Source organism: Aulonocara sp. 'chitande type north' Nkhata Bay, linkage group LG16 (genome assembly GCF_057382095.1).
Source record: "Aulonocara sp. 'chitande type north' Nkhata Bay isolate Kocher_YH1m ecotype deep benthic linkage group LG16, A_spYH_male_GT1.1, whole genome shotgun sequence".
Lineage (NCBI taxonomy): Eukaryota > Metazoa > Chordata > Actinopteri > Cichliformes > Cichlidae > Aulonocara > Aulonocara sp. 'chitande type north' Nkhata Bay.
Window position 1 is genome coordinate 26881057 of NC_141359.1, and position 25040 is coordinate 26906096.

The window sequence follows — 25040 nt, forward strand, 5'->3', positions numbered from 1 at the left end:
TGTTTTTACAGAAAATCATTTATCATTTAAAATTTTCATACAATACCAACATAAAATTATTATTAATAATAACATATTAAAATTACATAAAATGAATTTAAATAAATGAATTGGGAATTTTAAGTTTTTCTTAATAAAAACATTCAATAATATGGTAGCCTTTAAAAAAAGTCAGTAGAAATAATATGAATTTTGATTCCTTTACTTCTAATTGAACTAATTAAAAATAACATTAAAACAATGTCATTTCCTGAAGAAGTCTCAGTTCCTAGCCTTTAGCTTTAGCTTCAATAGCTCTAAAGAACGGGATCAGTTGATGTGATAATATTAGCCTCAAAGTATAAAAATGAATGACCAGAATTCATTTGATAATATTGACCAGCTCCTCTTTCACCTCGGTAAATTCACTTATTCAGTTTATTACAGTTTATTACATCAGTTATGTTATCTTGGATTAGCATTAGCTTATTAGCTGTATGGCTAAATGTCAGTCACAAGCCAGGAAGCTAGCTAGACAACATGACAATTTAAACAATGTTAAAAAGGTTTTAGAGGTTTATTTATACTATTGTTGTTTTTGTTATTATTATGAAAGATAAGTGTTATATGTACTTTTTTATAGCTCTTCAAGCTCGGGAGCTATCTCAAAAGAAGAATGAAATTAACCAACAGACTAAAGGTATGTGTTGATGCTAATGTTGGTGTAAAACAGTGGCTTAAGAAAGGTAATGATAAACTGGGCTAAAGACAGGCCTTTGTGTCTTTTGTTATTAGATATTAAACACCATTAAGCTTTTTTTTTGTCAGTTTAAGTCACAGAGCCCCTCTTGGCCACCTTGATGTGTCCTCCCTGTTTCTGTCTGCATGTTATATTATGATTGGGTCTATATTTTGTTGTACAACACCAAAATGTTTGTAGTTTCTCCTCTGTACTACACAAAATTAAGTAATCAATACATCATTAAAGCTAAAACTCTGTACTTTAATCACATTTTGATTGTTTTATTTAAAATTCACAAGTGGTAACGTGAAGGACCAAAATCAACAAAACTGTATCTATGTCCAACAACTGTATACTTAATGTCTCAGTAGTTGTTAGTCACTTGTCCTTTTGCTGACTTCTCGCATTACGTTGAAGGGTGGTTTTCTCATATGTAGGTGTGTTTTTATTTCCTGCTTTTGTTCTCTTCCTTCATTTCTAACTGTCTGTCATTAGATTTCCTTATTTGATCACTTTCTCCTGTACTCAATCTACTCTTTTGTGTATATGTATAGACTTGCCACGTCAATTATCACCTTGTCTGTTTGTCTACCTTTTGTTTCACAAGCCCATTTCTATTTAGTTTTTCTTGTTTTGTTTATGTTTTTTTCTCTGTTTCTGTTTTTTGGATCAATGACTAAAGGGTTTTTTTTGTTATGCTTGCCTGTGGGTCCAGTCTCTAGCATTTTATGATACTAAGTGGCAGTATCCTCTTTTTAATATCTGGTCACCTTGTCTTGAGTCATTTAAAAACATTGCCCATTCATTCCCTTGTATAAGGTCCATTTAGCCCACTATTGTTTAAAGATCCCTGCTTTAGTACTGATTGATCAGGCTATCCATTGAGTACACTTCCAACCACCTGACTAGCCTTAAGGGATTTGATTTTAAAGTGATAGTGTCCTTTTGAATTTCCTTATCAGCTATTAACAGAAGCACAATGTTGGGGAATCCTGTATCATGAACTTTATCTTTTAATATAAGATTATTGTGTGCTGTGTTAATGTGTTTGGCAACAGTTTCCAGAGCCAACATTGCTGAGAAGAAGTCTTACATTGAAGCAATCAACAGAAATATTGAGCAACTTGAAGAGGAAATCAGTGTGAAAGAGAGCACTGTAACACGTAATAAAGCAAATGCAAAAAGGTACAGCATTTTGTAAAATTAAACAGGAAATAAATGTGCCAAACCATGATAGATTACGGTGCAGGAAGATTGTGCAAAAGTGTTGAGCCACCTCTCATTTCTTTATATTTCGCTCCAAGGAGCCAGACTTTCTTGTGATTTTTACAGTGGTCTTGAGTATTATTTCTCCAGGCTTTCTGAAGGTCTTTTAAAGTTTTTCTTTGGACATTTGGATGCTTTTTCACTCATTTTCAATCTAGTCCTTGTTCATGACCAATGTTTTTTTTTGTTGTTGTTGTTTGTATCTTTATTAACACTGCCACTTAACACTGACCTGTGAATCATTCAAGCATAAAAATGCATCTAAATCAAGGAATGAACCAGTATTTAAGATAAGATAAGATAAGATAAGATAACCTTTATTAGTCCCACACGTGGGAAATTTGTTTTGTCACAGCAGGAAGTGGACAGTGCAAAAGTTATGAGGCAAAAATTAGAATACAATAAGAATAAATACAGTACACAACTGTACAGAATAGAATAAAATAAAATACTATATACAGTAGAATAAAATAAATATACAATAAGATAAAAATAGAATACAAATACAAATACTATATACAACTGAGTAAAAATACAACGATGACAGAAAGGATTATTGCACTTAGTATTATTGCATATGTATGGATGTGTGTGCTTGATCAGTTAAAGTCTTTATTATGGAGTCTGACAGCAGTGGGGAGGAAAGACCTGCGAAATCTCTCCGTCCCACACCGTGGGTGCCGCAGTCTCCCACTGAAGGAGCTGCTCAGTGCTGTCACAGTCTGCTGCATGGGGTGGGAGATGTTGTCCATCAGGGATGACAGCTTAGCCGCCGTTCTCCTGTCACTCACCACCTCCACTGGGTCCAGAGGGCATCCTAGAACAGAGCTGGCCCTTCGGATCACCCTGTTCAGTCTCTTCCTGTCCCCAGCAGAGATGCTGCCGCCCCAGCAGACCACGCCTTAAAAGATAGCAGAAGCCACAACAGAGTCATAGAAGGTCTGCACATAACAGATAACGTAGCAAGGAAGTCATTTTAAACTGTATTTTTAGGCACTTTGTAATTAGCACCCTGCCCTAAAAACATATAATTTACTCCCATTTCTTGAGTCGATTCTACAAAAAATGCCAAAGATAACTCAGTTTGATAGAAATGAAATAGCATTTTGCACCAACAATGATTCCCAAAGAGCTTAGCTGAAAACTTGGTATATCGCAGGATGGTTCTTAAAAAGAAATAATAGAAAATAGGACAAGTGGAGGATAGAAGAAGTGATGGAAACATTAAAAAGCTAAAGATGAACAGGATCTCAAAGTCCTATCCTTGAGAAATAGAGAAAAAAAAGTCCAGTAAAGACTTGACACAGGACCTGAGAGATAGATCTCTACTGTTCACTGAAACCAAACAAAATTGGTCTCACTGGAAGGATGATTGTCAAGAAGCCATTCCTAAGAAGTGGTATGCCAGGCTGAGGTATGCCAAATTACACGGGACTGGACTGAAAATCGGGGAACAAGGTCTTATGTAGTGATGAATCCCATTAGTTTAAATTGTCGTCAGTATGTACAGAGGAGGTCAGTCAAGTGTCTACAGCCAGCTATAACACATGGTTAAGGCTAGATGATGGTTTGAGGCTCCATTTCAGCCTGTGTTGTTGTCAAAACTGGTGAAGTAATGAACAAAGGACACTCTCATCAAATTTTGATCCATCGTGCACTATCCCCTAGAAACCCTGTGATTGGGAACAGCTTCATTTTTTGTTAGTTCTTTTGTAAGTTCTAAAAAAGTCTTTTACTTAATTAATATGTAGCAAGTGACAGAGTAAAAGTAAATAACCTACAGAGTACCTGCTTGTCTTTTATATAAATTTAGGATGAAGGCGACTAACGGCCTGCTTCTTCAATATGAGCAGACGTTGAAAGCAGAACTGGAGAAAAGAAAAGCCGACTACAACCATGACACGTGGGTTCATTTAGCAGCCTTGTTTGTGATTAATACTTTTGTGTGTTGGAAACAGACATGTTAAATGTTCTTTATTTATACCTAAACAGGGAGGTCTTTCAAGAAAGGATTGCAAGATACAGAAAGATTTTCCAGGAGCATAAAGAATATTATTTACAAAATCCTCTTGCTGAAAAGCTCCTCGTGCTGAAGGCTGAAAAAGAGGAAATTGAATGTAGGATCAAAGCTTGGGATGAACAAATAACAATGAAGCAGAAGGAGCTGGACCATCTTACTGGTGATAAACCTTTCGTATCTTTGAGCTTTGCTCTGTTAGAGCTGAAAATTTTTACAGCTTGGTATACAGTCCCTTAAATTTTTGTCCGAACAGGTCCAGTAGTTACTTCATTTTCCACCGAGAAACTGCCAGATAGGTATTTTAGTGAATCACTCACAAAGAATAATCACATAGCTTACAGGAATGGTCATTTCTGACTGACCGAGCCCATTTTTTGTTTCTAGTGCTTTTGGCTTGCAGCCTGTAACAGAACAAGAGAATGGATTTGATCATCAGACAGCCAGGGACAGAGAGCCTTCCATTGACATCTCCTCTCTGCATCTCAATCAGACAACGGTACAGATTTAGTATTTTATTAAATGCATCTAAACACTGGCAAGCAATCATGAAAGGCAGTTAAAGCTGTTCCAGTTATAACTTCACACTTTGATAAATCTGAGCATTTGTTACAGAGTGGTCATAAAACATCTGATGAAGAGGTAAATGCTGAAGAGATCCATGAGGAAAACATCCAGGATTTACTCACCTGTAGTACTTCCCCAGAGGAAGGAAGTAAGGAGCTGTGGTCCAGTCAACAGTTTTGTGGTGAGTCATATGCTGAAGGGTGTGTATTCGGGGTCACTCACATTAAAAGGGGACATTATTTGACTCTTCTTACTCATAATATAGATTGATTGCTGTCTATTTCAGTCTGTCTTTGGATGATAAAGAAATATGTAAAGTAAAGATAGAAAGGACTAAAGATAGGAAAAGGGCAATCACAAGCTTTCTTTTTTAAGCCAGAGAGAAAATCTCACTATTCACCATTGAGAAATTTAATTTTTTTAAAAACAACAAATGACATATTCTGTAAATAAAACCATCCTGTTTTATAATTACAGGGAAGTCTGTGCAATTACCTACACATTTTTACAAATGTATTTTTTAAAATTGAATCCCAAACAGTCATCCTCATCATCTAGCAAGATTAAGATGACCTTGGTAACTTATGTGATACTGAAAGCTCAAGCTCGACATAACCTGTTAATCTGGCTTTGTGGTGCGCCTCTCTGGTGCCACGAGTTTAGTTTGAATGATCATGTTAATCAAACCACGTGAACAGAATATTTGCTTCTTCAGACCAGAATCAGCCAGAGGACATGCACACTGAGGAGCAGGAAGAGGAGACTTCACAAGAACACCAGGTTTTCTGATTTTTAGTTTACTATACTTGCAATTTCTGCTAATACACCTGAACCAGTTAATCAAACAAATTTGCCAAATGTATTGAATGTATAACTTTTTCTTTTTTCTTGTTATTTCTTCTTGCTGTCCTAGTTTACCTTGCTGTCTCCACAGCAGTGTGTGTTATAAATAGGTAGTTGCGGCTTCTAGTAAAGGCATTCCACAGTTTTGTATGCCTTTACTAGAAGCCGCACTGCTTATCATATAGAAACCCAGCACAGGATTAGAAATTACCACTGTTTGTCAGAAACCTACATGAAAAGCTGGGGTTGTAGGGGTTACGAGGTAACCTAACAACAGACCGAAATGTGCTGTTTTGTGGGAAATGTAGTCCAGACCTGCAAAGTATGATTTTGACATTTTTATCAATGAAATACAATTTTTAAGACTTTTAATAATCTATTCTACTGTATCAGAGAAGTTTAGAAGCCGTGTATGTTTCCAGGAAAATATCAAGTTGCTCGAGGCACTCCACAGAACAGTATTGCCACAATGGAAAACCCACTTTTACAAGTATCCATCCGAACTGTTGGAAATGCTTTGACCCCCTCGACAGGAGAAGCTGCCCACAGTTTTCTATGCAGAGGAGATTTTTGAGAGTGAGATGGAGAAGGGAGCAGCTACACATGAAGAGCAGCCACCACACGACAAGGACGATGAGGAACTCGCTACTTCTTCTCAGCCTCCATCTCAGGAGACTGATCCTCAGTCAAAAATTACAATTGCGTCTTCAACCCCGACATTCTCATTTAAGTAAGACTTTGGATGAGTGGTCTGATGCTTTGAATTACACTCACTCAAGTCCTGACAACTGGTTTTCGTGTGTTCGCTGTAGCTTTAGCCCAGCCAGCTCCAAAGATCAAGGGAGCTCTGAGACCAAATCTCCAGCTTTCTTGTTCTCTCTGAACTCTGATCCCAACACACCAGGCTTTCCTGGATTTGGATTTGATGTGGGCTCATCACAGGAGGAGGTGAGGAATAAATGATCTCACAGAAATCATTGTGTAGGTTTTTAGGCATCCAGCTCATGGTGTCTTACATGCTTGAGTTTAGGGAAACTGGACGTCCTTTTTGGCTCATGACGATGTTTTATTTCCCATCCCGTTATTATAGTTAAATCAAATCAAATCAAAATAGATCACTTTTATTGTCACATCACATGTGCCACTGGTACAGCACAAGCAACAGTGGTAACTAAAATAAACCTAAAAAAAATTTAAACTAACATAAACAATTTTGTGAACTTGGAAAATAAAATAAAACAAGATAAAAAAAAAAAAAAAACAGGAATAAATAAGGAAAAATAATTAAATATCCTTAGTTTTTGGTATCTGTTACTTTGGTAAAAATGTTACTATAGCTTTCCTGATGGGGCATTGTTGGATGTGTTTTCCTAAATATTGCTTCTAACATATGGCCTCCTTATACAATAATAATTAAAAAGACTAAAACTAGCACCGAGTCTAATAAAAAGTAAATTACAACCATACAGTAAAAACTATACTGAAACAAAACTCTGGAAAATAACTGAACCTAAACTTAACTAAAAACAAATAGTCAAAATGAAAAAATAATGAAAACTGATTATAAAGTACAAAACTATTATTAACTCTGGTTTCAACCGCCACTCACACTGTGACCCATGTGGGAGGGCCAGTGTTTTGCAGAGAATTCACACCATTGCTTCTGTGACCTTTAACAGCCCTCATGACAGCATGGGCCAGCAACTCTCAGGACCAACTCCGGGAGGCTAAATATGTCAGATTCCTCTTGGATAAGGCTTGAAACTTTCTCATGAACCAAAAAATCCCCCAAAATGTCCAGTTGCCTTCAACAAACAATTAAGACAGAAAAAAGTATTTTCCTGCTTTTGGAATTACCTCCAGGTTTCTTTGCAGGACTTTTTCGGTTTCACTGGATCTTTGTTCACTGAGAAGGTAATGTTTTTTTCACTGAAAGCCTACTCTACTTCATGTCGTCTCGGTTTTGGAACAAACATACTAAACTATGATTAACCATTTCTAGAAAACCGCTGAATCTAAATCTTCAAGCAGTAAGTATCAAACCACAATGTGTTTGTGTGGTGTGTCGTTTTGGACCACTGATGTGTGCTGTATATGATTTCACAGGCCCTCAATTCCTGTTTGACCAACCAGAGACATGCGAGGACTTCCAGTTTGCTTTTGCCACCAAGAGCCCTCAATCAGCTAAAAAAGAAAATAGTGGAAATGATTTTCCATTTTCATTCAATTTCTAAGAGCTGTAAAAGTGTTTTCAAGTTAAGTTCTTCCATCTTATGTTGTGACATTAGCGGGAGCTGAAATAGCAACACATTTTTTGCTCTGTTGAGCAGTCATTATTAATTTGCAGGTTTAACCTAAAGTGAAAATTCAAACAACAATTAACTGATTTCTAATAGAGTTCAATAGAATTTTATTTAAGACAGATATAGAGACAATAATACACACGTAAGTTCATATTTCTTTACAGATTTCATTGTTCATGTGAAATAGTTTTTTGTGAAGTTTAGTTTGTTTACAGGTGTGTGTTCATATTTTGTTGTTTGCTGTTCGGTTTAAAAGGCAGAAGCAGTTTTCAGTCGAACAGTATTAAAAAAAACAAACGAAGACACTTAACTGGCCATTTCAGGTCACATTCAGACATTTCATGTGTTAAATAAGATTATATAAGAGTATCTCAATAAACATTTAGTAGCTCTTATTTATAGCTAATAAAATATTAATAAAACTCTGTAATAAAACTGTTAAAAAGATTCCTTTATCATATGATTTCTGGCTCATTCACTCATGATTTTGGAGAGAAAGCATTTATAACACCTTGCATACAGTCTTGTTTCATGGCACAGTCAGTAGTTAATCTATAAAATGTTTTGTTCAGTGGCACTTATGACTGTCTGTTGAGCAGTGGTTTAAATATACAAAGCCTCCCTTGGATTTTGGCACAATAAGAAAACATTTGTGCTGAATTCCTTGTCAAATAAATACTGGTACACAGGTGAGATCAGTGCTGGCATTTAGAAAGTATATTCATGGTCATTCAAGTTTAAGAGATGGGCATGGAGTAAAGGTCCCGCCACCTATTGTGCCCATACAGTATGCCCCCTAAGCACAAACAAAAAAGTCTGGGCACAAATTGGATCATGACCAGAACTTCTCTGAGCAAATAAAAGCAACTTTAGTGCATGAAGGAGCACACAAAACCTCTGAATCCATCAGGTTAACCGATATATCAGAGGGCAAAGCAAGGGAGTTCTGCATTTTGATGGAAAGCATTGAAATATCTTTACGTGAAAACAAGAAGTCAGGCAGTCAAATTGAAAGCCCAAGCTTGTGAAGAAAGGTTACATACGATATGTGATGATGAGAATTAAAAATGATGGATAAAAGCTAAAAGGTGCAAAGCATGCTGCCATTTTACAGAGAGCTTAGAATCCACTGTCAATGCTGATGGAGCGTTGAGTCACATGTTCAATCTCTCCTGGGACATATTCATTGAAGCTGGTTTGGTACTTGGCCAACATCTTTAGCATGGGCCGCAGTTTTAACCACCACTCTACCTTGGGCATCCGGTGCCTTGGAGATTAAAAGGATAATAATTAATAAACAAGACAATGTGTTTTCCAAAAGCAGCATATTTTAGATTTTTTTTGTATTACTTACTCAAAATCGGTTATTTCCTTCAGTTCAGTGACAGGGGTGAATGAGACAACCTTCCTGTTAAGGCCGATGACACATGCTGTTTCTGGTGAGTTGTCAAACACTCGGCCTGGTGGAAAAAAATTCAGTCAATACACCTGATGTTTGACTCAGGATTGCTTCATGTTCTATCAATGCCATCCACGACTTGCAGTAAACCTACCTTGTCGGTAGTTTTCAGTCAGTTTCTCTGAAAGCCACTCGATAGCTTTCACGCCCAGCTTCGTGCCAAAATTTCTATCAAAGGGAGAAGGTGCCCCGCCCTACAGCCCAAACCGAGAACAAAATTATCACATCAAATTGCCAATTGCAGTTGAGGTCAGACATTTAAATATACTCATCACAGGCATGAATGTCATGTTGATTTGGGGCTTTTAATGATCTCTTTCAACTGTTGTTTTTCCAGGAATGACGAATTGTGTGCACACGTTTGAATTTATTTTTGGATTTTCTCTCCACACAAGGTCAAAACTGTACACACAGGTTCAAATATATATGTGCAAAAGGTTCTAAAATGGCTTTTAGCTTGGCAAGGTCAAGGACTATTAGCATCTCGTCAATGATCATGATTGACTACAGTGGTAGTTTCTCTGCTAGAATAAAAAGGTTTTTGTTTGACAGCAGTCATTGGATTGACCATTACTCAGCACAATGGGAAGGTCCAAAGAACTTAGTGACGATCTAAGAAGTATTGTCACTTGGAGCCATTTCTGACCAACCACAGATTCCAAGATCGTCAGTTCAAGCTATATGGTCTGGAAGAAGATCCAAACTGTCAACCTCAGATGAGAGGAAATTGGTTAGGATTTGCAGGAACCACCAAGGCTCAAGCCTGCTATGAAGTGGAAACTGCTGGAACACCAGCATCATTGTCTACAGTGATTCAAATGTTACAACACTATGAACTATAAGGATATGGGCCAAGAAAGAAGCCCTTTCTCCAAATTTGACACCTTCAGACTTGACATGGACAAGTCAAAAGCCTTCTGGATAAAAGACTTATGGTCAGATGAGACAAAGATTGACCTTTTAGGCCACAATGAAAAGGTAAATTTGGAGGAGTAAAAGTCAGACTTTTGAACCTAAGAACACTAACAGCATCATGCTTTGGGGCTGTTTTGCTAACAGTGGTACTGGTACATTGCAAAAAGTGAATGGAGTAATAAAGGACGAGGACTACCTCCAAATTCTTCAACTTAATCTCAGTTCAACAGCTAAATAGTTGAAATTTGGAGACAAACATGAGGACAGCATAAACCAGAAATAAAATGATAATATTCAAGGATGTTTTCATCAGCTTTTTTAACTGCAGTTGGGTGTTAATTTAAAGCGTAGTAAAGTTGATTTAGCAAGACATTGAAACTCATTCAACCTTAAGACATTCCCGAGACCACTGTCTAGCATGTTGATTTAAAAAAAATCTAAAAATAATTCAAACACATGCACCTAATTGTTGTTTTTGTTTTTTTAAGTTGTTAAAGATGCTGTACAATCAATAAAAACAGAACAGCTCAAAGAAATCATTAAAAGCACAAAACAATCATTCCCATGACGAGTCTATGTAAGCTTTTGACTACAACTCAAAGTTGGAAAACTGATCCATACCTGCTGGAGGTGTCCCAACACGTTGACTCTGCAGTCAAAGATGTTCTTCCCTTCTGATGAATACAGCTTATGGATGAAATCTGTAGTGTAGTTTTCATGGCATTTTTCATTCCTGTCATGACAGAGAACATGATCAACAAAGGAGTGCCACAGTGTTATTGGATGCAGGCTCAGCTAGACAATTATAAAAACTGATGTGGCACTTATACAATAATTATCCATAATTTTCTGCTGCTTATCCGGTATCTGGTTGCATGGGCAGGAAACTAATTTCCACAATTTGAATCTATCTATAAATACATCAATTCAACAATTTGTGTGCTTCACATGGAACATAGAGTGAAATAATGAAGTCAAAATACATAATACATCTTCTATTCTATGAGTAAATAGCTGCAAACTAAAACTTAGCTGTACTGTTCTACCTGAAGACAGTCCTGTGAGCGCTGCCTAACATGTCAATTTTAAATCTCCCATTGTTCATTTGGGCTCAGATTGGGTGACTGTCAAATCGGGTTGATCTGATATCCTCGTGTTGGTGTTGTTCCCAGATCATCATACTAAATGTTGTTCCAGGATCAACATTGCAAGTGACCATTCAGAATGTTGTGACGTCATACCTTTGAGACTTCGGGAAAAACCGGCGTAAAACAAAAAACTGTACTTAAGCTGCGTGAAACCGCCTCTGTCCGCCGATCAACGGACCCTGACCCTAACCCTAACCCTAACCGTAACCCTTTAATAAACAGTAAGCAGAATTGATATTGTCCTTGCAACATTGGAATTTCATAAATGCACGAATGGCTTGGCGCGCAAAAGAATAACGTCACAACAATGTGATTGGTCACTTGCAATGTTGAACCTGGAACAACATTTTCATGATGGTCTGGGAACAACACCAACACGAGGATATCAGATCATCCGTCAAATCGCTGCATGAGTTCCTCAATTTTTAGACTTATCAAACTATTCAGTGACCTCTTGTGCCCTCACTGTAGGAAAAAGGATACATGCAATACAGCTTTTTCCTTTAATTTGTCACTTGTTTAAATTTAGTTCACTCTATAAAATGTTACGTACCTCAGGATTAGACCTCGTTGGACATCTTTCTTCATCTTTTCAGATAAGTGCTCCACATTTGTCTGCAAACAGTTCACATTATTAGAGGAAACAGTGCTGTGAACATCACAAAAATGACTTTAGACAATATCTTTTTCTTCTACCTTAAGGTCAAGGATGTTAAAGGGATCTTCAAAAATGTAGGCTGCATCAGCACCCACTGCTATGCCAGTAGCGGATGCCAGATATCCACAGTACCCACCCATGGTCTCCACCACAAACACTCGTCTCTTGGTCCCACTGGCAGACTGCTTGATCTTGTCACAACTCTGCAGAAGAATTTGATTCTTTGGTTGTAATATGATATTTTAAGATATTTTCCGTTTGACACCATTCTCTTGAAACTCTAGAGACTGTTTTGTTGGGAAATCCAATTACATCAGCTACTTCTGAAATACTCAGCCTGTCTGGCACCATCAACCATGCCAACCATGCTCTTTTCCCCCCATCCTCATGTCTACATGCCTGTTGAATTGCTGCCATGTAATTGGCAGATAAGATATTTGCATTAATGAACCAGTGAGCAGGAGTACCTAGCAATGTAACCTGTGAGTGTCCGCTATTAATATAGGTTTAGAGTGATAAACTGTACCGCACCGTTTCATTTTCCATGTCTTCAAAGCTGGAAGATAACATCTCAAACACTAAATGTTTCTATTTGGTTTATATGCAAAATTATAATAAAAATGAACAAAAATTAAATAAACTCAAGTCTTTTAAACAGCTTAAAGGTCAAAGCAGTTGTGATTTCAAACTTAACACTGCAAAGAACAACATTTGTACAGAAAGCCATACAAAAATATATTTCTGCTGAGCCCTACCTCCATTGCACAATTGACAGCAGTGTCTGTACCCACACTGAAGAAAGTTCCCGGGACGTTGTTGCTAATGGTAGCAGGGATAACGACCATGGGGATGCAGAGCTCATCGTAGTGAGTCCGGGCCTCGTAGAGCTCAAGCACACCTTGGTACCCCTTTGAAAGTCAAAGGCACACAGGTCAATATTAACACGGTAACTTATGGCTCGAATAATTTAGATTTGACACTTTTGTGCTTGTTATACCTCAAACCCTCCTATTACAAGCAGAGCTGAGATTTCGAACTTGGTGATGGTTTCCACAATCTTCTCCAGGTGAGAGTTGGGAAGAGTCCTTAAGAAGGAAATTAAACAAAACTTGTCATCAGCGTATGGCAAAATCTCGTAACACCTAAGCCACTGCTGCGTTAGGTTAAGCCTTTAAGATCAGGTAAAGTGATTCATATCAGTGAAACACTCACCGTTTTGTCCCCAGCAGTGAGCTTCCTTGGCCCGTCCATCCAGCCACACTGTGCCATTCCATCTCAAACACCTGCAGACAGACAGGTTGAAGAACACTTTCCTTTCAGTCTCACACAGGTTACTGTGGAACTGCTAAAATCTCCTTCAGTGTTAAAAAACAAACAAACAAAACAAAAAATTACAGCCTCACCGCTCCATCGGCAAGTCCCAGAAAGCCGTCATTGACCCCGTAGACTTTGTGTCCATGAGAGAGCCCTGACCTCACCGCCGACCTCACTGCAGAATTCATTCCTGCCGCCGGAGCTCCCACGTTCAGAATAGCAAAAGAGAAGTTGCTCTGAGGAAGCATAAGTCAGACATAAAAGAGAACACCAAGATTAAATCCTGGGATCATTTCACATCATTTATGGCTTAAACTGTCTACAAGTCCTCCAGACCTACCTTAGACTGAGGAGGCTTGTGGAAAGCGAGACTCTTGTAGATGTTCCAGTTGCTCTCAAAACTCCTAAAAGTACATCGTTAGTTTAGTTTTTTTAATTTGCAATAAAAACAATAAGGTGACATAAATCAAAACTCTCACCCTCCACGCAGTTTAATGGCTTCATCAAACCTCTTCTCATTCATGGCCGTCTGCACCAACTTAGTCTGCAAAGGGTGGTGCAGTAAAACCAGAGCTCAGCATCTCACTTCTGACCTGTTCTGTTCATTACAAATAAATTACACGAGGACAGGAGAGAGACTCACCATCTCCACACACTCCACCAGAGGGAGGCGGACTGCTTGGTTGCCCGACAGGCCGATGACACAGGCGGGGGTTTCAGGAGAAGCCTCCAAGAGGGCGACGACCGCTTCCACACCCAATATGCTGCTCTGGAAACACGTGTTTGGATATATGTGCAATTAAGACAGCACTGACATTGAATACTGGGAATTAACCTCATACTAATTTGAATATTAATTTTTTTTTAAATCTACTCAGGCAGCCTTTGTTAGTATGCATCAATAGATTATTTTATTATCGGTATCAGGTCATCTTGTTGTGTATTATGCCACATACAGAAACTCATCCTGTGCTAGTTTTCTTCGTGTAATCAGTTTGTGTTAAGTCTGATTGTGGCCACTTGTTAGTAGTGCAGGTTCATTGTGTTAAATAGTGTTTAATAGGGCTGTTCGATATAACGATATATATCGGATGACGATATAAAAACGTCTATCATTTCATTTTTCGCTATCGTTTCTTTCGTGGTGTCACAAAATAAACTGTTTACGGCAATATTTTTTCATCATTTTGATGGTCACTGCAGTGGCTATATTAATTTCTTAAAGTTCTCTATTTCTCTTATATTTAATATAACCACACTATGGACAAGCGCCTGTTTTTATGGGTTGTGGTTAGCAACAACGACGGTAACACCATCGCGTGTCCGCTTGTTTATGTTCCACATAAACCTTTCACAATAAAGCTCAAGATCCTGTTGACTTTTCAAAATAAACTGAATCACGTGAAAGAGCAGATTATTTACGGATGAGAAGCAAAAAAGAGCCGCCAGGTGCTAAAAAATAGACCTTAGACTCAAACGTTAGAACAGGCTTTTCCCCGCAGCACCCTGTGTAATAAATACTCACAAAACAACTTATGTCTAAAAATGTATAGTTTCATGCATCGGTTAAAACACTCGACTCCAGCTACATGACGCGCAGCTGGAAACACTTCACGCAAGTCGAGCTGCCCGAGATTCACAGAATTTACAGAAAATGTTACATTTTTGCGATTTATATCGTTATCGGACGATAAAATTCTTATATAAGGATAAGAGATTTTGGTCATATCACACAGTCCTAGTGTTTAATTATCATTTTAATGGTCAGCCAAAAGGAACAATCAGGAATATTGACAGAATAGCTTTGAGACGCAGTTATTTTTGTTAATGTCCCTGAATTTATTACTTCAACAATATTTACAAGTTTTATATGAATATGAAATCTGTTGTTCAGCTTACAAGCATTCTGTCAAACGCTGAGGGAATTCCTCCTCGCTGAACGTGGCCAAGTACTGTCACTCTGGTGTCATAACCCAGTCTCTCCTGCACCAGCTTAAAAACAAACACATGGAAGAATTTCAGTGTTTTATGCATTTGAAAAAGCTCTCAGCAACAGCTGTCGCCAAGAAAAACTACAGCCGACCTTTGCAGGAGTGAAATAAACAATCTATAAATCAGTATCTGATATATTCAGATTGTAGTGCTGCATTAATGTGCGTTGTCTGACTTACATCTTTTATATAATTTGAGGAGATGGGCTTGCCATTTATGTCAATGGCTCCTTCTGCGACGATTATGATGTTCAGTCTCGACCCCCCGCTTGTGCGGCTCTAGAAGGAAACGGGTAAAACATGTTATTGTGTCATTAAGCACAAACCTGTGTCCAAGTTCTTTAAAATCAGAACAACTACAGTCAAAGGAGGACTGTTATTTCCATCTGGAGTAATTTATCTGGTGAAACGGCTCTGTTTGGGAACTTTTAAAAAATGAAAACCATAAATCAGGGAGAGCTTCCTGTACTACTCTATGTACACAAAAAAAGCTGGAGGTGGCAACAGGAGAGGCAAGACCCTCATTGGACAGAGCCGACTTGGTTTGCACAGTGCCTTGCAGATGCACAGATGCTTGTATGACATTAGCAAACTGTCCTGCTTTCATGGCATGCCTAAACTGACACTATGCCCAATTCGTCTACTTCGACACAGGCCAAACCTGTCATGTGGATACACACAGTGAATGTAAATCAGTATATGCATGGGGCTAACATACAGTCTGGACTTGTGTCTTACCCCCTTTAGACGGGCACACATATTGTCCTCCCAGCCCTCCTGATGTGGAGCCTCTGGAATAAAAACCCAGTCTGCCCCTGATGCCAGAGCTGACACTAAAGCCAAATACCTAAAGTTGTAACAAAGAATAAAAGGACAGTTAATGCATAACAAGAGCTGCATGCAGCTGCAGTGCATATGGGATAGCAAAATGGGTTAAAGTGCAACTCTCACCCGCAGTGCCGTCCCATCACTTCCAAAACAAATGCACGCTGGTGGCTGTAGGAAGTACAAAACAGTTACAGTGAGACTCTTTTCCACAAAGTATGTCAGCAAACACACAAAGAACATGCTGGTGTCTGAGAAGGCAAGTCTGGGCAAGATGGAAGTCATGCCAAAAGCCTTGAATGGTGCAAAAGACCACATTCCATTAAGAGTTAATCATTCACTGTTCAGGTATATTCAGATAACTCTGATAGGGCTGAGATTAAGTAATGCTAAATCATCAGCATTACTCCATGTCTGTTCAAGTAACTGAATACAACTACTAAAAAAAACCCCAACACACACATGAAAAGCTGGAACCACAAAATGTTTGGCATTACTTAATCGCCGACTAATCTTTTCTTGATCTACGTGCAGTATGTTTACTACCATAAATCTGCTCCTTTGAAGTAGCACTGCAGCACATGTGGTGTGCTCGACACATCTTCCTTTCTGTAACTCATTTACTAATTACTCACTTATCCAGTGACCTTGTGCATGCTTCTTTTATGAAACACCAGGCGCTTCAGTGCTGTTCCGAATTACCCAGCGGCTCACCTCTGTGCAGTGGTCATTATGGCGTCAATTATCTCCATGATGCGGTGCAGCGCAGAGTCGGCACCGATGGTCATGTCGGTGCCGCAGAAGTCGTTGTCTATGGAGCCGACGAGGCCCACGATGTTCAAGTTATAATGCTGCTTAGCCATAGTGTCTGTGATCCTTCCTTAAGTAACACACACACACACACACAAGTGTTGAAATTAAATAAACTCCAAACACGTTTCTGAGACTTCAACAAAAAATTACTCCACTTCTTGTTTCTGATATGCACTCTGAGTAGTTTGATCTTCTTGAGCAACACTCACCTTTCTTTACGAGTTCATCGAGTAGATCGCTCCACTCATTGCGGAAGATGTTGGCTCCGGTAAGGCTGCCGTCGCCGCCACACACGCACAGGTTGGTGATGCCTTTCTTTACCAGGTTGAAGGCAGCGGAAACTCTGCCCTCACGCGTCATGAAGGCCTTGCAGCGGGCACTGCCTATCACGGTCCCACCCTGCAGCAGAGATGTAAAACTAGTCAAAAACCAAACTAAGGCAGACAGAATATTTTAATCAGGCATTTTGTAGATCAGTGAGATTCATAAAGCAATGGTTCGCATTTTTGGTGGATACAAAATTCAAACAGCTAGTTGTGAAATAATTTGATTTTTCTCCAATTGTTTTTGTTTTGACCTCTCAAAATGCATAAACATAAACCTGGGGAGGAGGACTCACACAACAATAGAAGGGTGGGAACCACAGGTACACACAGATTAGATTTACCTGCAAACGGGATACTCTGGCAGATAATCTGGTGGTAAGCTACAATTACTACCTCACACTGAAAGACTCTGCTAACCAGGCAAGCTGCAGTTTGCATCCATGTCTGTTGGGACTCATAACATAAATGTAGTGAGATGTTTTGAAGGAATTTAATAAAAGTTATTCAGCATATTTATGTTTGGCCAATAAAAATTGCATCAGAGAGCAAACAACGCTTCAGATCTGGATGTGACAACTTCTAAAACATGGATGCTTCATTAGCACTTTCAACCCAGCAGCACAGGAGATCTACTATACTGGGCTCGAACACATTTTATCTACAGCCACTACAGTTTCAAGGTGGGCACCCAACCAAAACACAGTTCACGTATGTGAAATATGGTCACATATTTGGCACTGGATAAAGGCTGTAAAAATAAGGGAACCTTTGGCTATTTGGATAATAAATGTCAACACTTTATCCTTTTGTTTTAAGATATTTGTATTAAATTTGTCATAATAAATGTCTGAATTATGGCAACAAATGTCCCGGTGACCTTTGATCACCAAATTCCAATCCGTTCATCCTTGAATCCAAATTATTATTTGTGCCAATCTTGAAAAAAATTAATCAGATGCTTAGACTGTTCCTCCCCTATGCAAGGCCACCTGGAAGACTGTTTACTTAGCCTGACACTCTGAATAGTGCAGCCTGCGTCTGATTAGGCTAAAAGCGCATGCAGCAAAGCTCCTTACCAGGTTACAACCAGTAATAGGAAGAGAAGAGACGAGAAGACATGGATGAAATAATAACAATAAAACTATAAAAAAAAAAGAGAGAAATAGAGAAAATTTTAAGCTCAGAAAAACAACAACAAAAATTCAAATTCTTTTCAGACATAAGCCACATGAATTTTTAAGGAGATCCTTAAGGGTCTTAGAGAGAGCAAAAATAGGAAACTGACAATTAATTCCTAAATTAGGTCCTCCATAAATTTAACGAGTAAAATCCATGATGGCTGAATTTAATTAGCTGCTTAAGTGTCCATGTCCTGTATGGTGGCTCAGTGTCACACTGCCCATGCTTGATATGAAAATGTCCACTCCTGAAGTGTTTTGTAGCAAAATAACTTTTACTCTGTGCTGAATATCGTCTCTTATAACAGCTACCTTTAACCACAGTAATAGTTTAACCTACCAGCTGAATAATGTCGGTCACACTGTGCCAGTGGGCCAGTTTGATGTTGTCTTCCCCATCCACCAAGCCCTGGTAACCCTGAGGAAAAGAAATTATTATGGAGGGCAGTCAAGCAATAATGAAAAAAGAACAATCTCAGAGTGTTTATAAGCTGTATTTATATGTAAAAGATGGCCAGAGTCAAAATAACACAGCGTACTACAAGTACTTTCAACTCCTCTCTTATCTACAGGGGTTTGCCACACAGATTTTAGATGCCCTTCATTAAGTGCCACTGCACAGCATGTTTACTCATTCTCCTCCTGCTCCATATCTTTAGACAGTGTCCCACATTTTGACTGATTTTGCAAGACACACAGTTTTCAAAAGTCTGGCTTTATACCCACGGCATATAAATGATTAAAATCAAATAAAGGTTAGCCTGTCTAGCCCGTCAGTAAAAGTTACAAGTTACCAAAAAGTCACTAGCATTGCAGAGTTTGGTGAATACGGTAGAAAAACACCACAAAGAAAATAAAAAGCCAATATATACTCAAAATTGTCTCCTTATTGCAAGTTATTTTTTTGCACTGTATTTTATGTGACATAAATCACTAAACATTGCTCAAATAGTCTGATATGGCTCATAAAAAGTATTCCAATCTACAAATGAAGACTGTTACCAGACAGAACAGCAGCTGAAATTGTTGGGTTTAGATTTTATTATTGTCATTTGTATTAGGAAACATTTAACCATATATGCTTAGAGGTGTATAATCAATTGTGTAGTGATAAGTTGTGTGACCTTTAACAGGCTACAGAGGCTTGGTGTGTATTCCACACTAGAATGCACACCTACATCCTGGGAGCACGGGAAGAGGTCGCATCTTGTCTTAATTGTTTTATGGTAGGATTAACGTAGCTACGTCTGTTCTAGTCTAAGTGCTTTTCTGTTTAGATGAACTGCTGGACTTCCTTACTGGGGGGGTCTAGTCTACCCTCTTCCTGACCAAGGATGTTTGCCTTTGTGCTTTTATGTTATATGACCCTTTTGACCACACACACACACACAGTATTCTTTGTTTACATGTATACCTATGTAAGATGCTATATGTTAATGACCCTATGCATATTCATGTAACCACAATAAAAGGAGTGCTGTGGGGAAACCTGGCTGAGAGTCTGATGGTGGTCAAGTGGTGGAACGACACTTGGCTCCAGCCAGGTCTCCCTCATGCATGAGTAAACCAGAGAACTTTGGTGCCTTGAGTCTTGCTTTTTGCTGTGTAGCAGATTGTCCTTAACGTTCCAGCGAATAGGTTTATGCTACAAACCTATCAGAAATAACAGTAAAATAAGAATATAGGAGCATGTAAAAACTATCACATGACACCATACGAACAAACTCTAACTTGCTTTTATTCCTTTTGTATTTATTTACCAAGAGAGTTTGAAAAGTTGCATTCAAACACATGTCTACTTTGTCCAGTCTGGTCACCCAGTTTTCATGTCTGGAGCCTCACACTACTTTTGCATTTGGTACTAGATTGGATAAGCCGGGGCTGATGGTCTTTTTTTCTGGGACAACTGCCTATTGAGTTGCCAGGCAACAGGAAAACTGCCCTACTCAGTTCTTTATTGTTCAATAAATTAGTATTCTACTTTTGTCTACCAAAAAAACCCCAACTAAAAACAAAATGTACTCACAATAAGAAGCAATAAACTGACAATTTACTTAACTACAGCGGGTTTTTCTACCTGAGAAACCGCATACATTAGCCACGCCCTAAATAATAACGCTGAATCAAGGTAAAACAAATACAGCATTCATGTTTTGAAAGTGACTGTAAAGTGATGGGTAAAACTTCTTTAGGAGTTATTTTATAGGAGTTTTCGTCTGACGAGTCGCCCCCTGCTGGCCATTACAAAGAACATTTCATCTGTCCCACTTGAGGACTCTATCTTTATTGTCCCATTTTTTTAATGCAAAGAGGCTTACATACAAAGCTTGTTTACCTCATGAATGAGATAGACCTTGGCCCCCACATAAATGCCCATCCTGGTCACAGCTCGGATGGCAGCATTCATCCCTAAATCAAGGATAAAAAGTGTTAGATCTTCCTCTTCTTGGGTCTTTGCACACAGGCTGTTGCATCACAGCTCTGCATGGGGTAATCAAAGGGTAAGGTGGGTATGACTTCATTATCTGTTATCTTCTCTGACCGCAGCAATAGACAATGGGAGGCTTTGATTAGTCAGAAACAGATACACTGTGTGAGTTCAAAGGGGAGGCAGAAGGGTCTAGCCTTTTAGAAGCACTAACATTGAAGTGTTTTACACCCCTGAAAATGCTTATAAATGGTACTGTGAAGGCATAAAGCATGGGCATACAACCACATCTTAAAGTACTGCTATTATTCCACAATAGTGCATTATGTTGGATTGTCTTAGAATTACTGATGTACGAATGCAAACATCAGATTATTGCTGCAGCAAGTAAAGTAAACAAGTATTACTATAAACTCGTAGTTACTGTGTGACCTTTGATCCCTACTCATCCAGCTGCTATTCCGAGCTGACTACCAGCTGCTGTCACCTCAGCCCTCGACCTAGCCACATTTTCCCACCACACAAACACGGGTTTACATCCACACATATTGTCGAGTTGTGAGGTCACCTTGTGCATCTCCACCGCTGGTCAGCACTGCCATGGCCCGACCAGCGCACGTCATCTTCAGCTTCTCTAAGTCCATCAAAGACATTTTTTAATCTCTTCTCCTCGCAGCTACAAAAAAAAGAGAGAATTTGAAAAAATAAAACCCGTCGGCTGGGAGAGTAAAATTAGCTCTTAGTGTCTTGATCCTAGGGAATCTAGCTGCCTCTTCCTCGTTTGCAAGTTTCTCCTCAGCAGATCGTAACTTCCAGCGGTGACACCCACAGTATACAGCTGAGGGGGGATGTTTGCTCTTTTCACCCGCTCCGCCCGGAGCTGCGGTTTTCTCCACTCGCTCGTCTTCGAGAATCTCCGCCTTCTCTCTGAGCCCCGAGGCTTGTAACCGAAGGAAGTGCAACCAGCACGTACACCATGGGCAGGTATTCATACCGGAAGAAGGCGCAATCAGTGGAATAATACAGCAGCAGAACAGAGCATGTAAAACCTCAGGTCTGAATAGGGTTGCCAACCGTCCCTTAAAATACGGAATCGTCCCGTATTTCGAAACAAAAGTACACGTCCCGTATTGAGCTAATAAGGGACGCACTTTGTCCCGTAATACAGTGAGAATCAAAAGTAGTCTATAAATGTTTATGGAATTAACACTTTGTTTGAAAACATAATTCCCAGCCCCTCTCCTGCTTTGTGACCAATGAGCTGACAGCACACTTATGACAATTCGAGTATGACAATTCAGATTACCGCTCATCTCATTGGTCGAGGAAAGGTCGCTTGCGGAGAAAATACCGGAAGACAACAGATGACCACAACAAGAAGCATGGCCAACAGGGGAACAAACGCCGACTCTGCGGTGCAAGTCTCGGATGACAGTAAACCTAAAGCTGGGCAAACACTGTGCGATTTTTTCAGTCACGTTATTCAGCTCCTGCTCAAACTGCACGATTGACTCGCAGGGGTTAGAAGTTGGTAGGTCACGATGCAGGTCTCACACTATACCGCCCGATGCTCTGATGCGACCTGAGTGCTCACACTGTGCCTCCATAACATGAAGGTTATAACAGAAAATCTGTCGCTCGCTCTCTCTGTCTTTCACTCACACAGACACACCACCACCATCAACTTTGCTAAATTGCTAATGAAAAACATGATCAGGCAGCTGTGATTGAGCAGCAATGTAAATCCAACTATTTTCACGGTTGTTGTGGTCGTGATAATTTTGTGATGCCACATCGAAAAGGCTCGGATGAGCTTTCCAAAGTTCTACAAGTTGTGCCTCCATCGCTTGTGTCCAGATCACACGCTGCACAGCCGTGCTGCAACGTCTTTTTCACCAACGTTTACGTTTGCGCGCGAGCAGTGTGAGCGCCTGTGGTGACACCCTCACGAGCGATTGATGATCGGGAGCTGGTCGTGAGGTGTTAATCGCTTCTCCTTACCCCACGTATACTACACGATGCACGATGAAGGCCAAAATCGGGCCGATCACTCAAAAATCGGCTCAAAATGGGCCAAAAACCGCACGGTGTAAGCCCAGCATTAGAGCAGCAATGTTTGTTCCCCTCAGAGAAAGGGAAGAATGGGAAAAGGAAAACACCTGGCTGGAAAAAGTTAATATGGGCATGTGCAGTGAATATCAGCGCTATGTGGCCAGAAGTGTGATAATATAATTTATTTTGTGTAATAAACAACTGCAAGGATAGATGATTACAACAAATTGATGACTAATACATAAAAGTAATACATAGATGAATAATGATGATGAGTTATGATGCGTAATCATGGGAACAAGCGGGTTTACAAACAGGAGCAGCTGATTAGCATTAGAAAAGCTGAAATAATACCTCAACTGAAGCCAATTGTACTAAATGCACTAAATGTGCACTGTTACAAGAATATTTTTCTTTCTATTGTTTTCTATTATTTTAAGTTAAGCAGGACAGAGTTCTTTTAAAGAAAGATTTACTTATATTCTCAAAAGTTAAGCATGACAGGCTTCTGTTTAAGAAAGAGACCTGTTTTACTGTGTTAATGTTGTCATTTTGAGCTAAAAATAAATGGCTAAATGATCATTTGTTTCACATGTGTTCATATCACAAAGAATAGAATATGCATCTACTTAAATCAACTTCAAGTCAAATGGTTAAAAAAATAATTTCACACACAAAAAAAGAGCTAGAAAATTCACCACACTGGGAAGGGTGAAGACAACTGGGTCGCCCGGCCCTGGCCACGAGGTGTCCCTTATTTATTTTTCAGGGAGTTGGCAACCCTAGGTCTGAAGATGTTAATGAAGTAACTTTGAGAGCCTGCCTATCAACAGGAAGGAGAAGAGCTGGTTTAAAAGCCAACTCAGTAATATTTTATAGTAAAAAATAAAAGTATACAAACTTCTGGGTATAATAAAGTATACAGTGTAGCCTCCACAGGACTACAGTAACGTGCAAATGTCTCGAGCATCCTCTCATTCGTCTGTATTCCAAGCTTTGTCATTCTTAAAAATTTTCTTCAGACATTTACTGCTTTTTCACCCCATCCCCTCCCCTTTTTTAACCTGCCACTAAACACTGACCTATGACTCATCCAACTTATCAAAGAACCATTTTTTAAATTAAAGAGCATGACAAATAACATTATTTGATCCAATTTATTTAGTTTAATTTATGGAAAATGCTAATGATAGCACAGTTTGACAGACCTAAAGTGTTTTTGTACCATAGAGGTCACTCCCAGAGAAGTTTTAGCTGAAAACTTGGCATATCTATGCAAGCTGTGCAGTGTGTTGTGAAAAAATGTGGGGAAACGGGACAAGTAGAGGACAAAAAAGGAAGTTCAAGCTTTAAAAAACATTTAAAAGAAATACTATATAAAGTAGATAAACCGGATCTGAAAGTTATGTCCTTAAGAAACCTGGTCCTTCAGCTGACCCATCTACTGCTCACTGGAGCCTCAATAGAAATGGTCTCAGTAGAAGGGTGGTTGTCAACAAATCATTCTTAAGGTGGGGAAATGTTGAATTACGCCAAAAAAAATACTCAAAAACTGGACTGAAATTAGTGACAAGAAGTCTGATGGAGTGAAGAAGCTGAAACTTTTGGTTCAAATTACTGTCAATATGTACGAAGGAGGTCAGGAGAGCTCTTCAACAGCAAGTGCCTATAGCAGTCTGTTGTTTGGAGCCGTATTTCAGCCAGTATGTTGGGGATCTTGCCAAAAGTGATGGAATTATGAACACAGAAAAACACCACCAGATTTTAACCTACCATGAAATAACAGCCAGAAGATTTCTTATCCAATGGTTGGAAAAAAAAAAAAAAAAAAAAAAAAAAAATCATACCTGGATTGGAAAACTCACAATGGAACATCATCACTCATGAACTCAGCCTGGCTTTTATTTTACTTCATTACTATTCCTGAAGACTGCTTAATACCTAATAGAGTTCAGGCTGTGTTGAACAATTAATGTGGTCATACCAAAACACTGAATTGTATATGCTCTGTTTTTGTCTTGTATAATTTATATATTCAGTGAACATTTGCACATTTCAATAAATAAAGAAATGAGGAGTGGCTTAATACTTTCACACAGGAATATACATGCATTTCTGTCTCTCAAGATCTATCTATCTATCTCATAAATGAGATCTAGATAGATATTTATGGAACATTTATGTGTTACCAACAAATAGCTGAATTCTTTTTTGTA

The 25040-nt window shown here is 38.9% G+C and overlaps 2 protein-coding genes across 5 annotated transcripts; one reads left to right on the top strand and one right to left on the bottom strand.

Moving 5' to 3' along the window:
* Positions 1-233: 233 nt before the first annotated feature.
* On the top strand, positions 234-8162 carry LOC147311710 (uncharacterized). Of its 3 annotated transcripts, none has more exons than XM_086265752.1 (14): positions 234-398; positions 623-725; positions 1780-1906; positions 3801-3890; positions 3980-4167; positions 4261-4303; positions 4392-4503; positions 4620-4752; positions 5287-5351; positions 5948-6144; positions 6227-6362; positions 7290-7328; positions 7417-7444; positions 7521-8162. In XM_086265752.1, exons 1-14 carry the CDS (start codon positions 351-353, stop codon positions 7646-7648), a joined length of 1437 nt encoding a protein of 478 aa, XP_086121878.1. In that variant the 5' UTR covers positions 234-350; the 3' UTR covers positions 7649-8162. The 3 variants fall into 3 exon arrangements, with proteins under 3 accessions (XP_086121878.1, XP_086121876.1, XP_086121877.1); XM_086265750.1 differs by having other exon boundaries at positions 236-398; positions 623-679; XM_086265751.1 differs by lacking the exon at positions 1780-1906 and having other exon boundaries at positions 346-398; positions 623-679.
* pfkla (phosphofructokinase, liver a) lies at positions 7801-22192 on the bottom strand. 2 transcript variants are annotated; one of them, XM_086265748.1, is made up of 22 exons: positions 21341-22192; positions 20680-20753; positions 18685-18762; positions 17050-17239; positions 16742-16907; positions 16154-16198; positions 15941-16049; positions 15383-15481; positions 15111-15203; positions 13855-13980; positions 13691-13755; positions 13552-13615; positions 13301-13447; positions 13110-13180; positions 12895-12982; positions 12653-12805; positions 11936-12100; positions 11793-11854; positions 10713-10824; positions 9271-9370; positions 9072-9177; positions 7801-8984 (listed from the first exon to the last, which is right to left on the bottom strand). In XM_086265748.1, exons 1-22 carry the CDS (start codon positions 21423-21425, stop codon positions 8837-8839), a joined length of 2346 nt encoding a protein of 781 aa, XP_086121874.1. In that variant the 5' UTR covers positions 21426-22192; the 3' UTR covers positions 7801-8836. The 2 variants fall into 2 exon arrangements, with proteins under 2 accessions (XP_086121874.1, XP_086121875.1); XM_086265749.1 differs by lacking the exon at positions 21341-22192 and adding an exon at positions 18243-18307 and having other exon boundaries at positions 20680-20708.
* Between the last annotated feature and the right edge of the window lie 2848 nt (positions 22193-25040).

Bases quoted from the DNA above. Each gene is read 5' to 3' on its own strand.
- LOC147311710 (XM_086265752.1), top strand. From the start codon at position 351: ATGACCAGAATTCATTTGATAATATTGACCAGCTCCTCTTTCACCTCG. The intron at 1,907-3,800 runs GTACAGCATTTT...ATATAAATTTAG, and splicing joins AATAAAGCAAATGCAAAAAG to GATGAAGGCGACTAACGGCC. The intron at 6,363-7,289 runs GTGAGGAATAAA...GTTTCTTTGCAG, and splicing joins TGGGCTCATCACAGGAGGAG to GACTTTTTCGGTTTCACTGG.
- pfkla (XM_086265748.1), bottom strand. From the start codon at position 21,425: ATGTCTTTGATGGACTTAGAGAAGCTGAAGATGACGTGCGCTGGTCGG. The intron at 12,806-12,894 runs GTATAACAAGCA...TGACTTTCAAAG, and splicing joins TTGTAATAGGAGGGTTTGAG to GGGTACCAAGGTGTGCTTGA. The intron at 10,825-11,792 runs GTACGTAACATT...CTGTCATGACAG, and splicing joins CAACGAGGTCTAATCCTGAG to GAATGAAAAATGCCATGAAA.